The sequence below is a fragment of the Polypterus senegalus genome, chromosome 6 (genome assembly GCF_016835505.1).
Source record: "Polypterus senegalus isolate Bchr_013 chromosome 6, ASM1683550v1, whole genome shotgun sequence".
Taxonomy (NCBI): domain Eukaryota; kingdom Metazoa; phylum Chordata; class Cladistia; order Polypteriformes; family Polypteridae; genus Polypterus; species Polypterus senegalus.
The window spans coordinates 134360775-134378730 of record NC_053159.1 but is presented as its reverse complement, the minus strand read 5'-3'; the positions used below and the strand labels follow the sequence as shown (position 1 = coordinate 134378730).

General features: G+C 35.0%; 1 protein-coding gene across 7 annotated transcripts in view; it reads right to left on the bottom strand.

The window, feature by feature from the left end:
- Positions 1-17956, bottom strand: part of synrg (synergin, gamma) — a 100633-nt gene that overhangs the window by 40277 nt on the left and 42400 nt on the right. For all 7 annotated transcript variants that reach the window (XM_039757263.1, XM_039757262.1, XM_039757264.1 and 4 more), the window contains 5 exons: positions 15899-16095; positions 15537-15794; positions 13981-14120; positions 11958-12073; positions 11396-11458 (listed from right to left, as the gene is read on the bottom strand). In XM_039757263.1, coding sequence (XP_039613197.1) covers positions 11396-11458; positions 11958-12073; positions 13981-14120; positions 15537-15794; positions 15899-16095 — 774 coding nt within the window. The remainder of the gene's footprint in view (positions 1-11395; positions 11459-11957; positions 12074-13980; positions 14121-15536; positions 15795-15898; positions 16096-17956) is intronic.

Here is a 17956-nt window from a genome sequence, read left to right as displayed (position 1 = left end):
AGAACAGTAGTCTTTGAATTAAGACCAGTGCCACACATTTTGCTCACATAGCAAAGATATAGTGGTGGGGATCGATCTGTTCTTAACTCAATTTTTCTTTTTGTAAAATCTTGATTGCTTTGTATGGATTGTAATAAAATTAATAAAAATTAAAAAAAAAAAAAAAAAGATATAGGGGTGAACAATATGGAATTAAAACATCATAAAGATTGAAGATCAGGTTCAAATATACAATGATATATACATTTCTATCATTTCAATGATTCTAAATTACATATCTGAATATACAGTACATGCATTTTCATTTCTGTAACTGTCATTATGTATAATGTATGTGGGTATTCATTTTATTACATTTACTGCCATAGCAATTACTGCATTTCTAGCTGGGCAATTCCTATTTTGAACCCAGTGTTCTTAACAAGGTTCTTTAATCCTTAATTCTCTACAGTATTTATAGGACTTTACAAGGCCACTGAGGATGACAGTGATATTTTGGTTGAAACTAAGCCACTGCATTTACCCAGTGAAACATTACTTTTCACTTTCATTAAACACTGAAGTAACATCTTGCTATTACAATTTACTATTACTTCATAAATTCAAATTGCATTATCCTAATCCTAAACTGTAATCAAAAAAGAAATATGGTCATTTATTTGACTTCCTTCTAATTGCAATAACATGAACAGACTGAAAGATTACCAGGACAAAGTATTTATAAATGCTTCTACAACACACTTATCATAGAATACCCAAAACTCTTGTAATTAGGAATCTCAATTCACTTAGGCCTTGTTCACACGGGCGTTAAGTTTTTGGATAACGAACTTGCTCTGAACGTCCTAGACGTTTATGTTGCATTTTGTGGTGGCGATCGATTGACTTCTACACCGGCGTTCGTTTGTCTCTGTCTAACGCCAGCCTGCAGCCCAAATTGTAGTTTGTGTGTTAACCTGTGGAGGCAGTGTCGGGAACTGGATATGAAAGCCCTTGTCGTTTTATTTGAGGAGCCTCCTTTCAATATGGACCATTTTGCTATGTTAGATATTAATCTTCTTGTTTTAAAAATACTGTAATCTGGCGTAGGGAGAGAAAAAATCGCCGCCGCTACTGGGTTCATCCTCTGACTGCACAACGTTGGGTTAAAGGAAGTTTTTTTTGTGCTTTATGAAGAAATGCGAAAATTTCCGCGCAAGTTTTTTAATTACTGTCGGATGTCGGTTTCCACTTTTGATTGTCTGCAGCTGGTGCAATGCCGCATTGCACGCCAATCAACCAATATGCGACTTGGTGTTAGCCCCGAAGAGAGACTACTTGTCACTTTGAGGTAAGGAAACAGTAGTCGAGTGTGCGCTTACACCGGTGTTATGCACTGAAATGCCCAGCGCCATGGATTGCCCCCCCTACATAATCGTTATCAAATATTATATTAGAACATAAATTAATAGGTTCATGGTTTACAAATTACATGAGACAATAAAATAAAATAAGCGATATGAAAATATATATGTTGTATATGAAAACATAAAAATATCCGGTCCTCCGAAGCGTAAAATAAACGCGCAGAAAACGAACTAGAAGCGGTTTCCTTGCGTTCGTTGGGTTTTGAACACCAAGAAAAGCTGCATGCAACGTTTTTGATGCTGTATAAAGCGCTGCGGACAAGCGCCGTCACCAAAGCCCGTGTGAACACTCTCATTGACTCCTACATGTAGAAAACACTCGGCGCTTGATCCGCTCACCGGATGCTACGAACGCAAAAAAACGCTCGATTTTAACGCCCGTGTGAACAAGGCCTTACTAAACAAAAATGAAAACAAAAATAAAAGTAATGCAGTTTATCCCATAGCCAATAGTCCACAGAAAAGAAGACTTAGAAAGCTGCTATTGTTATTCCTGCTTGTAATGTTTCAGTACAAAATAAAAATAAATTAAAAAAACAAAAGTCAGAAATATCATCATTGGACGAAACTTTAACACTACCTGGTTGAAAGCAGTTATGATGGTAATTAAAATTGTGTGTCTTGTTAATGACTGGTATTCAACAAATTTGCACCATCACATTTCATATTATTTTCTTTCATTTTTAAAACAGTTACTTTAGGAGAAATGATTAGACGCTGTTCTGTTTGTGGTGTAACTTTTACCTTTGGTTTGGCATCCTAATTAGACATCCCAACTTTTATAACATTTTTAGTTCTATTAATTCATTTGGTTGATTATTATATCAAAAAAAATTTTACAAGCTGCATATTTACTGAAAACCCAGATGTATACAGGTAGTCCCCGAGTTACGGACATCCGACTTACGAACAGGTCCGCAGCTGCTCCTTCATCTGTCTGGGGGATGCGGCGCAGGCTCCTCAGTAACTGCCACTCTGTCATCACCGGCCTGGGGACACTGCAAGTGGTGGCTGGAGGGGGGCAGTTCACTGCTTGTGCAGTGTAGTGTCCCTCGGGCAGCTCCGTTGATGAATGGGGCGATGGGGACCGCACCCCATTCATTCTCAGTGGACGGCTGGGTGCGCAGCAAGCACTCGTGTACAGGATGGAGGCTTGATGGGGCGGAGAGGGGCGATTCACTGCCCGCTCACCATGTCGCTGCAGCTACTGCTCCTGACTGGAGAGAGGCTAGATGGGGCATACAGGGGCGGTTCGCTACCCGCCACCATGCCGCCGCAGCTACTGCTCCTGACTGGACAGAGGCTGGATGGGGCATACAGGGGCTTTTCACTGCCCGCCCACTACACAGACTTGCAGTGTCCCTCGAATGGCTGCCCTGTTTCGTTCTTGGTAGGCAGCTAGTTATGCTGCAAGTGGTGACCCGGTTGTGGCTGAACGGAGCCCACTAAGGGTGAATGGGGCGGCGTGGGGCAGCATTGTAGAGTGCCTCGGGTGCCTGCCTATTGAATGGGGGCAGTCGTGGGCGATTCACTACCCGATTTTGGCCGCACCCTGTTCGCTCTTGGTGGGCTGACACTGCAGGCAGAATACAGTATGCAAGTGGAGGTAACTATGTGGTGGGCATGTGGTAAACTGCCCCTCACTGCCCCCATTTATTCTCGATAGCAGGCCTGCTTGTACTGTTATGTACATAGCAGGAAGCTGTCTCTCGTCAGTACACCAGACGTGCGGACGAGAGGTGCCTTCCTGCTGTGAGAGTGTGTACAGTGCTGTGCAGAAAAGCTCATCTTAACCTTTTGTCTTCAACAATGTCTCTTGAACACAAATCTGGTGCAAGTGCTGGTGATACAGTAAAGAGGAGAAAAACCATCACCATAGAAAATAAAGTAGAAATCATTCATTGGCAGAGCACTTGGTTACAGTCGGTCAACAACAGCATTTATTAAAATAATTTACTTGCTCTGACTTGCATACAAATTCAATTTAAGAACAAACCTAAAGTCCCTATCTCGTACATAACCCGGGGACTGCCTGTATATATTTTTATAATGATAAGGCTGACAGCACTGAATCAGTGATAAAATCTAAAAACAAATTTTAAAGATATTCGGTAGAAGAAAGCTTTCATATAACTCTGAGCTTTGACAATTTGCTACAGGTTTTCTACAAGGATAATTGTAAATTACGCTATATTCACTTCAATAGGAAAGGGCCTTCCCCAAACTGTTGCCACAAAGGTGGGAGTATATAATTATCTAAACTTTGTTTGACTGCTTTAACACTAACAGTACCCTTCATTGGAACCAAGTGACCTAACCCTGAAAAACAGCCCCAGACCGCTATCGCTCCTCTGCCAAACTTTACAGTAGACATTATGCAGACTTGAAGGTTCCCCTGGCATCCGCCAAACCTGAACTGTTAATCAGACTACCAAAGAGTGAAACATGATTCTTCACTCTACATAACAATGGCACCATGCATTACACCACTCCAGCTAAGGTTTGTGTGCAGCAACTGAAATTCTTTTCAAGAGGCTCCTGATGCCCAGTTCTTGGGCTGATGTTGCTTTCAGAGGCAGTTCAGAACTCTTATTATGAATAATGCAACAGAGAAGAGGCAATTTTTACTTGCTATGCCCTTCAGCACTCTGCGGTCCCACTCCATGAGGTTGTGTGATCTACTACTTTGTGGCTGAGCTGTTTTTACTTCTAGAAGTTTCCACTATACAACAATAGCACTTACAGTTGACCGAGGCAGACGTAGCAGAGCAAAAATTTCTGATATTGATTTGTGTAAAACATGGCATTGTATGACAGCACCACATTTAAAGCAATTGAGACTCATTCTACTGTCAGTGTTTGTCAGTGGAAACTGCATGACTGTATTCTTAATTTTATAGACCTGTTAACAATGATTGCAGCTAAAACATTCAAACTCAATAATATGGAGTGGTATCCATATACAATTAGAACTTTACATATACCTAGGATGAATTCTTGAAAACCCACTTTATAACCCCTCCACAGATTTTAGTGCAGGGCACAATTATTTTTTTCCAGCCATGTTCACAGACAGAATATTTCACTTTTTATTGACTATATCACAATCCCAGTAGGTCACAAGTTTACATACACTTTAACTGTGCCTTTAAAAAGCTAGGAAACTTTCAAAAATGATGTTTGTTAGTATAAAATCAATGTAGGGGTTATAAAATGGGGTTTTAAAGAATTCACCCCAAGTGTATGCAAACCTCTGACTTTAAAATGTATATTTGGCCACATACTAGAAACACATACACCTGTCAAAGTTTATTTAGCTGCATGCTGGATCAATGTTTGTAAGTATATTCCTGTCAGATCAAAAGCTCACAGCCACCTTTTGCTTATATAACAGCCAAACTGTGGTTAACCCTTTTGAATAAGAATGCCCGTCACTCTATGCAGGTCACTAACTCTGCCTCCAGTAAAAGAACCCCAGACCATCACACTTCCTCCTCCATGTTTGACTGTTGGTGTCACACATCGAGGAACAATTTTCTAACCAACTCAATGGCTTATGGCGCGATGAACCAAAGATTTCAAATTTTTAATTCATTGGTTCATAAGAAATTCTTCCATTCATGCAGCAGTCCACAGCCGGTATTTCAAGGTCCTATTTTTGTCCTTTAAGGAAAGGCTTTCTTACTACCACTCACCCTGTTAAACCTGTTATACAAGGTCTCTTCACAGTAGAAACTGAGATTTGCTTTAAGATAGACAGAGGGTTTTTAAGTGATCAACAGATGCTGGAACACCAGTGCAAACCGTTTGCTTTAACTTACAAGGCCTAATTTACTTGAATTGCAGCACAACATCTGTAGGTTGTAACCTATTAGCTGTTCCCTGAATCTCACCCATTTGTAATGTGTGAAACTTCAGTTTTTACTAACCTAAATTTTAAATTTAAAGCTCTGGCAGTTTACTGCTTACCTTTTCACCTCTTTATGTCATTCATTACTTTTCAACTGTTTAAATGTGAAGAACTACTGGAAAAACTGAGGTATTCTAAAGCTTTTGACCAGTAATGTACTGGAACTACAATTCTGACATATCAATAGACTTTATGCTTTTAATTCAATAATGTTATTTTGTCAGTCTTTGGTACTATACTATCAAACAAAAGTTCCTAATACATTAAAGTCTACACTTTTAATATTTATTATTTACTATGGGGCTTCGCTCGCCAACCCCCCCAACTCCAATGGCCTGAGCTATGCACCAGCCACTTTGCATCTCTGCTGCTCACGTTATGAACAGGGAGGCTGAATGTGAAACTCCCTCTTAAATGGTAATACATTATTTTTAACCTCCTCTTTGCTTGATCTGCATCTCACACGGTGCACTTCTGTCATATCTGTCAAAATTCCAGGGGTGCTGATAGTTTTGGCCATGATTATATGTCCATATATTCAAACTCTTTTCGCTTTTACCTTTTCATCAATATCGCATTGAATTTTGATTCTGTGTTTGGAATTACATCATGACAACGCAACGTATAACTGCCAATGAGTGAATCTCATTTCTTTTTCTCTACAAGAAATGTTCTTCTTTTAATTTTTGAGGATACGCCTCTTCATTGGGAAGAAACACTACTTTTTTTTTCCCTGATGGCAACACGAATTATACGATCTACAAGTCTCCGTCTTAAAGTTTAAATCCAAAACAATATATTCAATCTTTTTTCACGGTTCGTTATTTCACAGAGTAATAATTTCCATTTGATTGTGCTAATGTGATCTTTATTATCCTTTTTTCTGAGACTTTCAAATTTTCGTACTTCCATTATCTCTAACCTGCTCTGCATGTGTACAGTGCCAACGTTTCTGAATTCTTTATGACAATCTACTTTGTCATCTTTGTTTTATTTCCGGCCCCGTCCGTGGTTAAATCTCTTGGCACAAACACTTGTCTTGCGGGACGTGAAAGTGTCTCTCTGAGAAAATTGCATCTTGTCTCCTTCTAACCTTCCAAGATTTTTTTTATAAAAGAGAGACTTGTCAAAATAATCAATGCAGCCTTAAACCAAAAATATCTTTCTTCAAAACCTGATTTTTTTAATGCTAGATTTTATGTTATATTTCCTTTTCAATTTCTATTCAATCAGTGCTCTTACAGTCGCCCTTTTGATAAGTGCAATAACCTATTAACAGCCTCTTCTTATAATTGTCATGGATATATTAGTCAGCAGTCCATGCAAACATGAGGTAAAGAAACTTCTAAAAGTAATGGTAAGCACACCAAACTTAAAAGTATTCAATGAAGTCATAGAAATCAAAGAGACCAGGAGGTGAGGAGCCTTAACTACTTACAGAATGTTGCTTTAGTGGTTTAATTCAGGCATAAAACAGAAAGACCTGTCATGGAATATTTCTTTACAATTTTTAAATTCAAATATATTTCCAGGAATCTAATGATTCTAAAAAGCACAAAACCTGATGAATTTTAGCATTCTTTAAACATTTACAAATTGCCATCACATGTCTTTCAAGAGCTGAAAATAAAGTGAAAATAATATCTTCCAAAAATACAACTAAGACACAGAAACCCTTAGAAAAAAGATAAATTAGAGCATGAACAGTAAATAAAAAAACAACACAGCAATCCACAACTTACGGCCATCCTTAAAGAGTGTCCATTTGCAAAGTGTTCTAGTTAAAACGATTAAAAAAAAAAAACCCAAAGTGAATAGGTTTGTTAGAAAGAAACAAGAACTAAAGCTGAGCTGTCAACTTCAGTGGAAAGTACATATTGATCCACATTGATTAGTGATAAGAGCACCAATTATAAATATATTTAAAGCTTCAAGCATTAAGGTCTTCATTTTAAATTAAAGCATTTGACACCATGCTATATTGGCACCAATTAAATGTAGACTACAATAAAACAAGGACTTCAAAATTTTAATTAATGAAAAAAAAAATTTTGTGAAACTATCTTTCAAATAAATAAAGAAATAACTTTGTAAAATTGGACATAAATGTGACCGATTTAGTTATTCCATATATATTATGAAATACAGAATGTTGTTCTTTATTTATATGGCACATTAAGTTCAAATCTACATTACCCAAAACACAAAACAACTTTTTATCTGTGTTTTCTGCATAGTAAACATTATCAGTATACAGTGTGTTCCCTTGTATATATGTTACCAGCAATGTATGAAAGGCAGGCATTGTATAGAATGCCTAGGCAATATATAGATTGCCTAAAACTGGATGTCAAAATATGAAATGATTAATATTTCACACATTTCCTAGGCATTCTATGCAATGCCAAAAGGCAAACCGGCAAAGAATAAAATACTCCTGCTAATGCAAATAAGCAAAGAAGTGCAATTCAAATTGCCATTCAAGCCTTCCTTGTTGCAACAAGTAGGTTAATTTTGTTCTTTTAGGTTTTTTTCAGTAAGAAAGATCTGTAATTTATTTGATGTTTTCTTTTTTCATTTATATAATTTTTAATGAAGTCCTTTTCATGACTCTCTTTTAATACTTTGCCTAAATAGCATTTGTCATTCTATATAATGCCTAGGTAAAGTATAAATACTATTAAAAGAATTTGGATATTTCATACTTTGCCCAAAAATGCCAGGAACTCTATATATTGCCTAGGTATTCTATACAATGTCCACATTTTATACATTGCCGTAACACTACTGTATCTTGTCAAAGAAACACTGCATAAAGAACAATAAAGATAACGATTCTCAAATGGGGATTCTACACAGCCTGATGACTGCTGCAAAGAACCAGCAATTTGTTACATTATGTGACCACAGTGGTCATACAGGAAGAAGCTATCAGTAAAAAATTAAAAATATATGCAAGTTCAGGGAAACAGGTCCTCAGCCGGGGTAACTTGAACAAACATCAATGTGATAGGATTGGTTTATCCAATATAAAGTTTATTAACTTTCCTCTATTGATCATCTGCAATTTCTTTCATGTAATTAAAGATGCATTACTTCTAAAATCAATTAACACTTCATGACTTCTTAAGCTAAGTATAGGGTGTCTGAGTTGGGAAAACAAAATGTTATGAGGACAATATTTGAACACTGTCTCTAGAGTATAATTTGAGTATCATATTCATTTTTATTTATGAACTCTGATTGATTAGTGTTTCCAGTCTAAAGAAGTTGTCACTGCCTAGATGAACAACAATCAATACTTCCACTGTTTTCCTGCTGTGCACACTCACATTTAATATAATCAGCTAATTAAAACATACACAAGGTACTTCACATCTATAAAAGGAGAATGGCATATGGTGCCTCAGAACTGTTTACAAAATGACAATGGGAAATACAGCTTCAAGAACCAGTCAAAAAGTCATAACACAGGTTTCTTTGGAGTCAAGAGTAAAAAAAATACAAAATAAAGAAAGTAAGAAGATTGGCAAACAAAAAGAGAACATTTACTTTACAAAGGCTGTTAAGTTACCTAACATGTTAGTAGCTGATATCTCATCAAGATGTTTTTAATAAAGCTGTCAACATTTCTGCTTCTTAAACTACATGACCAGCAATTTATTCCAGATTTCCATTAGACTATGGATGAAGAAATGCTTCCTGAACTGCCTCAGATGCACATCCTGTTAATTGTTCTCCTAAGTACATGATTCACTCCTTAATGGAAAGAATTCTGCTGGATTCATGTATTAAATAGCTTTGAGAACTTTGAAAACCGGCATCGGATCTTCTAGAAATCTTGTTTTCCAAGTCTAAATAGCTTTAATTCTCTTAACCTGTCAGAGTAGTCTAAGGATGCACTTGGTTCAACTGTACGGTATCAACGGCTCCAGTGCAATTTTGTAATGTCATGACCAGAACTCAACACAGTGCCACTTAAATGTACTTATTGTTTATAAAACCACCATGACACAAATCGCCAACTGGTAAAATAGGAAATGATTTTGTTCAAACCCATTAAGTTAGTATTTAAAACATCTGATATGAAGCATAATCAAAAGATAGAGAGTTGTGGCCATATAATTAGTTAGTAGACCATGGCTCCTCCAATATATTTAAAGAGGTTGCAGTAGGTGGCAAGTGTTGTTGTTTTTGCCAAATTCTGTGTTTAATTAATCTGCACCTAAATTAAAAATCAGAACCTATAGGTATGGTAAGAAAGTACTAGACTAAGTCCATCATAAGAATGGAATTAAACCAAAACAGAAAAAAAGACTTGGACTAACCATGTACTTTTATTAACAAATTACATGTAAAATTGCCCTTTAGAAATTTCATGGCCATAAGGCTGTAATACTGTAATTGTTAACATTTTCTGAATTACTTGGCAGTAAATGGCAATACAAAGCTGACTGCCTCAATTCAAATGACAGTTTATTAGTATTATGGTACATTATAAAGCACTTATTATTTTATCAAACATTCTTTTCAACAACAAAATCATTTCTTCAGGTTGATATCTCTGATCAGTATTACAGTGTTAGCTTTGTTTAGAGGAAGAGCTTCAAAGGTAACCTTTTGTATCTTAAGGATAAAATGTTACTGTCAACTGCACATTTACAAGTTAACAAAGTACCTCCTCTCTAAAATACATAGCAATCCATGTATAGCAGAACTCAGCTTTTTCGACCTTTAGAGATATGTTTATCTATGCCACATGCATCTTTTTTTTTTAAATTCTAATTATTTGTACATAAATGTAGCACATTTCACAAAAATTCAACTTTTCCCACTATTTTTCACAGCACATTTCACAAATAAAGTTAGGTTCTCACACAATCTTTTTCTTTCTGGTGTCATGTAGCACTTGGAGATGCTGTTATTTTGACAAATGCATTCTAAGTTGCGTTGGAATAAGAACTAGTCTAAAACACAGATACAAGTATCATCAGTGACAGACCCAGATTAAAACCTTCAATGTATTTCTTCCAAAAAAATTTAAAAAGTTAATTAACTTATACATACACACAAGCTTTATATAACTAAGTCATAGAACACTGGGGTTTGCCAGCAACCTGACTAGGACAGATGGTTGCTTACCCAACTGGGACATCTTTATAATGGAAGGAGACGGTTTCCCAGAGCTATGTACTCCCCAAGTCCGAGAAGTGGCAGCAGCTATTTGGAGGGTATCCCATATATACCCCCACAGAGCTTCATGGGAATTGGAGTTCCAATAGGTAGCTTGCTGGGTCTTGGGAGATCTGCCAGAGGGAACTGTGGGGAGAAGGCTCCCTCCTGTTAGGGAGTTTCTGCATAACCCAGAAGTACTTCCAGAATGCAATGTGGAGGCAATGGAGAACTCCCAGGTCCCATATAAAGAAAGCCACTCCTCCTCACTTCAGTTGAATCAGTGTCAAGTATATGAGGACAAAGACACAGAGAAGCTGATAAGTGTGCTTGTGCAACCTTTTGAAGAAGCCTGTAAAATGTATTTGTGCAAAATAAATGACTTGCTTGAACCCAGGACTTGTGTAGTTGTGGTTGTTTTTGGGGTGCTGCAATGCCCTGTACTAGTCTTGCATGTATTTATGGAAAATAGCTGGATACATATTACTTCTATTCTAAAAAAACACTTCAATTAAACTGCAATATTAACAGCTACAGTCAAGAAAATATTTAATTAACCAGTTTCTTAAAAATGTAATTTCCTGGTTTGAATGATTAATATGAGCAGTATTACTGAAATGATGCTAATGTTCTGAATTTATTTACATCCTAATCTGAAGATTAAAGAGGACACAAAAACACAAAATAACTATAAGAAAAGGCAATTCTGTCCTGTATATGATGTCTACCAATGTCTATTTTTCCAGCACTCTAAAAATATGATGAAATAACTAAAACTCTTCAACGTGTTAATTTGAGTCATTTGACAGATAGCTCCATGGGTTAATACTTGCCCTATAATATGGTCAGTGCACTTTTCAATATGTACTAAAATATATAAATAACACTAATTATTATTTTCACTTACCAACAGACTTGGTTTCTAAAGGTTGCTCCAGCTCCCGGAAAACACTGTATTTATCACCACAATCTAATAAAAAAAAAAAGTAACTTATAATGTAAATTATCCAATTAAAAATTATTTCATAATTTAAAGAGGTAGCTCTTAAACCTTAATATACTGTATATATGTAATATAAAATAAAACAATGATTTAAACAGAAAAGAATATTTTCAAATCCAAAATAAACAAACAACTGTATAAAAACAGACAACAAGGCTTGAAATTGTGCTGTTTTTGACAGATATTTAAGAAGGAGATGATATAAACATTTTCAATGTTGTAATAATTTTAAAATGGATGATTGTTTGCAAATAAAATGAAATAGATAAACCAATAAAACAACTGATATTAAGAATGGTATAGTATTGAATGGGATAAACAATAGTTTTACAAAGACAGTTTGGAATTTTCACATTAATGAAACAAAAGTGATGATGAATATCTCTTAATAATCTTTCCTTTATAAATATTTAGCACGCAGATTTTTATATTTAGTTTCACATATACTGTTTAGTATCACTCTCACCTGATGCCAAAGATACTGCTTCCACTAATTTATCAGTGGAAAGCTGTTTGAAGGCAGCATACTTATCGGATGATGATACAGACATCCCTGAGATGGGTGTCAGCATTGCTGGAACACTGTCATTGGTACAAACAAAAAGAGAGAGTTGATTGCTTTAACATTAAAATTCACAACATGTGACTTAACCAGATCACTCATTACATCTCCCTTTTAAGGATAGATGGAAAGAACTAACAGTTAAAACAGCAATGTGAAAAAGCATACTAGATTTAGCTTAAGTATATACAAACAATGCATACAAAATGAACACAATGCAATATCCAAATCAATTTTTACAATTACATTTAGCACTTTCACTTTTTTAAGTGTTATACTAAAATAAGACATTTCTTCACTACTGTACGTACAGTATATACTGTACATAGTGCAAAAATTCAAGTTACCTACTCTTCTTAGTTGTGCAGGTTTTGTAATCGATACAATTCACTGCTACTTATGGAAAACTCTTCCTGCCCTTGCTATTCCATTTCATATCAAAATATTAACTACTGGTGTGTGCATACATTTGCAAAGGCAGTCATAAAAACTGTAAGATAAACACTTCATATTTGTTAAATTTGAACGATCATGTTTCTGTGATGAAAAAAAACTTAGTGGAAGTGATTCATTAGGTCGACAATAAGAATTCAATGGATTTCACTTAGTCTAAAAGAAAAGTACCCTACTAATGTATTGTTTTCAATTAAACAAAACACTTGGGTAAGAAATTACATCTTTTAAGCAAGATCATGAATGTCACATAAACTGAGTTTTAGAAATGCTGCATTATCAATTAGTATGAACTGAAATTAACAGTATATTCTGCACTACAAAACATACAAATAGGGTGCAACTAATGTGAAGAATTGGTATAATTGCTAGTACAACTTTTAACTATATTTCAATGTTTAAAAAAGTCAACATTTTAACAAGTGCTACAAATGAGTTATGTGTGCTCTATTGCTTAAATTATTTCATTCTATTTATTCCATTTGTGCAGTTGTTTTAATCTTTCATCTATATAAATTTAAATCTCTCTCCAAAAAATATCATTGGTCAAAGAGCATTTGCTCTTGAGGAAATCTACACACCTATTAAGGAGTATAAGTCAAATTTATTCAAATATACAAAAGGATTCAGTGTTTCATATGTAGCATGGAAGGATGTGTGATACAAAAAAAATGAATACAACAGCAATCAAGAATCCAAGAAAACAATTATGAGCCCCAAAAACAAATTGCGGATATGCTGCTGCTTCTTTAGAAAGATTCTACTTTAAAAACTTACTGAGGAGTTAAACTTCAGAATTAACAGAACTGGGCATGAAGAGGTTATAAAGTGTTGGTAGGAAATACAAACCATAAAGGCAGTGAGGTTTGAGATTGAAAAACACAACTAAGGCTGGTATGTATGCATTCTTAACATGGAACAGGTTTTTTTTTTTTTAAGTGTTTGTAAAATCATATGAAGCCATTTCTTAGATTAATATTTTACAGTCTATAAACTCCTTTAATCTTTACTGATGTTTAGCTACAACAGATTCCAATAGCACAAGTAAAAAAAAAAAAATTATATTATCAAAAAAAAAAAAAAAGAAGATCACCATTTTTGATAATCATTATTTTTGGCATCTGTTTCTTCAAAAATCCTTGTAAATTTTTTTTTACTATTAAGTTAAAGTATTTTTCTTTTTTATTTAGTTTGCCTAGTGTAAAAAAACATGAAATATTACACACACCCTTTGAATGTTTAAATTGCCAGAATTAACAACTTTTAGCATAATAGTGGATTTTTACATTTATAAACAACATAAAATATTCCCTGAATAGGTAAAGATATTATTAATTTCACTGGTCATACTTAAATCAACACTTAGATTCTTCTGTTCTATTTAGTGAAACAATAATTTATCATGACTTTTTAGTTAAGGCTACTTATACAGATGAATATTTAATAAATGGAAGAAACTCCTGCTTGTTCACACCTGTTCTGCAGCTGAGAGCTTGCTGGGTTGGAAAAAGACCGTAGTGATTCACCCTTGAAATCAGAAAAAGAGTCATCATTTGAACCAGCTTTTGGAGCTTCCTGAAAGTCTTGAAAGTCGTCATCATCGGTTTTGGATGACTGGGTAAAAAAAAAAAAAAATTTGAAATACTAAAATACAGGTATAAATGTATACACACTACAGCTGGAGTGAAGCACACCAATTAAGAAGTTACTATGGGACTCCAAAGTTTCTGAATAAGCAAATACCATTACATTCTGGATATGGTTTCCTTGTAAAATCCCTGCATTCTACATGCGAAAGGGGCTTAAGTCAAACTAACCAACTGGACAGAACATAACATATAGCAGTTAATTTTTTTTTTGAATCAATGACAATTAGCCAACCGTTCACAACAAGAATTTGTATTCAGCTGTGAACTCAGCTACTTCGGTTGGAATTGTACACTGGAATTCATATGAAAGGTGACGTTTTTAGTCCACAGAGTGATGAACTCTAAAAAGAAAGTTGGGTGTATTGTACTATTTTATCTTTTAACATAAGCTATAACTGATGGTTTTAGCCAACAGGGTTACTGACTTTGAATGGAAAGCTAGACGGATTTAATCATTTTACTTGCGAACAGTTTCTCTCTCAATTATCAGTAAACAGTCAGCCAAAGAATTTGCTGTATACTGCAGTCTTGGGGATAAACTTTACAAAGTACATGGATTACTAATACTTATGTAGACTAATGCTTTCAGTTCTTGTAAGCTTTTTACAACTCTGTGATAGCATACTAGTATATTCCTCTTTCTTCTCTCAGATTGGCCTAACACTCTCGGATTTAGAGTTGTGCAAAATAGACAGATATAGACTAATGTGCAAAAAATAGTAAACATGTCACATAAGAGCAGCAGTTCAGGGGAAAGAGGCTTTTAAAATCCTGACGTGGAGCTGTGGCAAGGCACAGAAAACACTGTTGAAAGTGAAATGTCTGTCTTTCATGTTTAGATAAAGGCAATTCTATTTTGTAATCCTTATTTGTATCAGTAAATTGTATTTGTTTTGCCTCTTAAATTAAGTGTATTTTAGTTGCCATTGCCGTAACTATAAATAAAGTTAACAGAAAGGACAGCAAGAGACTTTCTGCCAAAAGTGTAGACAGATTCTGAATAAATAATAAACACATGAATGTTCACTATTCCCTTTGCAGCCAATTTTAAGACTTAATGTTATATGTAACATAGAAAATATACACATCTTTATTTATAGACATGCATAATTGAAAGAAATAACACACAAAGGAAATAATGGCATTATTAATATAGAAAACCCCTATTATGTAGATCTAAATATTAATTGACTATGCTAACCAAGGCCTGTCAATAATTAGAAAAATAAGCAAAAAACAAAATCTGTTACTCAAACCACTTTTTAATATACAATAAAATCTATAAGCTCTCTGTGGGAGGTCCAGTGGATAAAAGTGACAAAGAAATGTAGAATAATTAGTCAAGTTTTAAGGTTTCTTGCAGTTCATTTGTATTACTTACTATACTGGAAGGAGTAAAAGAAGGCACAAAGGCTGCCTGGCTAGTTAGGACTACCGATGGTGCTTGCAGAGGAATTCCTAAGGTCGACTGTGCTGTCGCGAGGGCTACTGAAGCAGCTGGTGGAGGAACAGAGGGTACAGACATAATAGACTGAGCAGACATCACTGCAGGCATTGACATTGCTATCGCAGGCAAATTGGGTACAGGTGGCGTTGGGAACTGGCTTAAGATATCGAGGCTCACTGCTGGAAGGCCTCTCTTGAAAAAAAGAGGGAAAAATGGAAAAAAAAAGACATTAGAATTTCAACAATAAGAATCATATTTTTGTGAAAAAAGTTAAGGCCAAAGAATAAGTCAAATACCTGAGCAATTCCAATCATAGATAATACTGTATAGAGCTCCTCCTTTGTTAATTTTCCTGGAGTAGTGCGATTGGCTGTAGCCCAAATCTGCCCCAAAGCTTCCCTCGGAAGTCCGGAGGACATCAAAATTGGATACAGTTTTGCAGTATCAATTCCTGATGTAGTTGATGTGAGATCTAGAACTTTTTTGTATAAATCTGTGAACCATTCAGAAGAAAGACATGCATCAATATGTTAAAAACAAATAACACCATTAATTTCATATTTTGGACAATAAACAATAGTATGGAGGCTGCTTCCTCAATATGCTAGCACAATAAACAAAATATACTTGATTTAATCTATAAGACTACAGTATTCGGTTGAAAAGAGGTGAGACCTCTAACAATAAAAAAATAATTAATGTAATTTTTAAACAGAAGGAACACAACAGAACAAAATAATTATAGGCTACTAAAGATCAAATTTAAGTACTTACTATGAATGAGAATGTGTCAATGTGTTTATAGCATATCACACTGGATTCATTTGGACATGTTTTTGTCAGACTAACCCTAATTGATTTTAATGTAGAGGCTACAAATATAATGGATAAACATTTTTCAATCAATTATTTGAATTTTCATGAGTAGTTCAGTACTGTGTCTCGTGGAAAAGAATAACATAAAATGGAAGCAGGTGGTACAAGGGTAGAAACATGAATGCCTTACCAGGTCTTATTTATATAAACTATTACAGATAACGCTGGCAACCAGCCTTGCTTCTTGAGACAAACATAATTAACATACTGGGCCTTATTTATTTAAAGTACTACACTGTAGGTAACTCTGACAAAGAGAATTGCTCCTTGAGAGAAATATATTATTTCAATGCACAATAATACATACATAATAAATATTAAAAACCAACAAGTTGAGGCAAACCTTGAATGTAGACTTTGAAGCTTGAGGTAATTTGTATGTAAAACACTAGAGTACTACTCTTAACATTACAAGGTTTACAATAAACATGCATCGATATTTGAAAGTGCATTCCAGTTAAGGGTTACCGTTTCAAAAATATGCAAGGATGCAAAAGCAACACTACTCTAAACCCTGAGGAATTACAAGATGGCTTCAAGTCAGACAAAATATCTTATTACTTTTCAACATGCTGGGCGTCTTTTCCTACATGGCTGGTACACCTTTTATGGAATGTAGCCGGGGCATCTCATAATCGTAACTTTTCAATATGCACTAACAGACCCCCATGAACCTGTTGAGGACAAAGCAGGCTAGAAAATGACTGACTGCAGTTTCACATTAGTCAACTGAATATGCAATGAGGCATTTCATACTATTCTGCTTTACAAAATTGTTTCAGCTGTTCCACTGTTGTGGTGTGGGTTGCCATAAAAATTCTGTTCACATGAGATCTGATCTGAGTATTGAAAAAAAAAATTAAAATGTATTCATATAAAATTGTGTTGGTAGGGATTCTGGGATGCTTATGTCCATTGCCATACTTCAGATTCAAACTCAACACACTAGGAGATGGCCTGATATTTTTCCTACAAAATATTTTGGTTTGAGTCCTAAATCAAATTTTCTTCAAAGGCAAGTCCTTCAAGTTCTCCTAAACAATAATTATTTAACAATGATGCTTATTAGATTTTTAGTAGTGGGTGGTGAATATTTTGTGCTGGTCAGAATGTCAATTTAAGACTTCTTTATCCACAAACCATATGCCCAAAATCAGGATCATTAAGATGGCTGTTTGCAAACACCAAGAATATTAAGTTTTCCCCCTTCCTACCATTCACAAAGGCAATTGTCATTTAGTTTGTAACTCAAAACATGTTGGTGGTATATTGGATAACAATTTCAGGCAGCAACAGTTGTTTTGGAGACACTTGAATACAGGTTCTTTAGGGCAATTCAGAAGGACACCTATGTGTGTTTAAATCATTTGCAAAAAATTTAGTGTTTCATTTACTTTCTACATATCAGCTAATTCAAAATTATACATTTCTTTTCCTACAGTAATAACTAACTCATCTAAATAATACAAATAATTGGC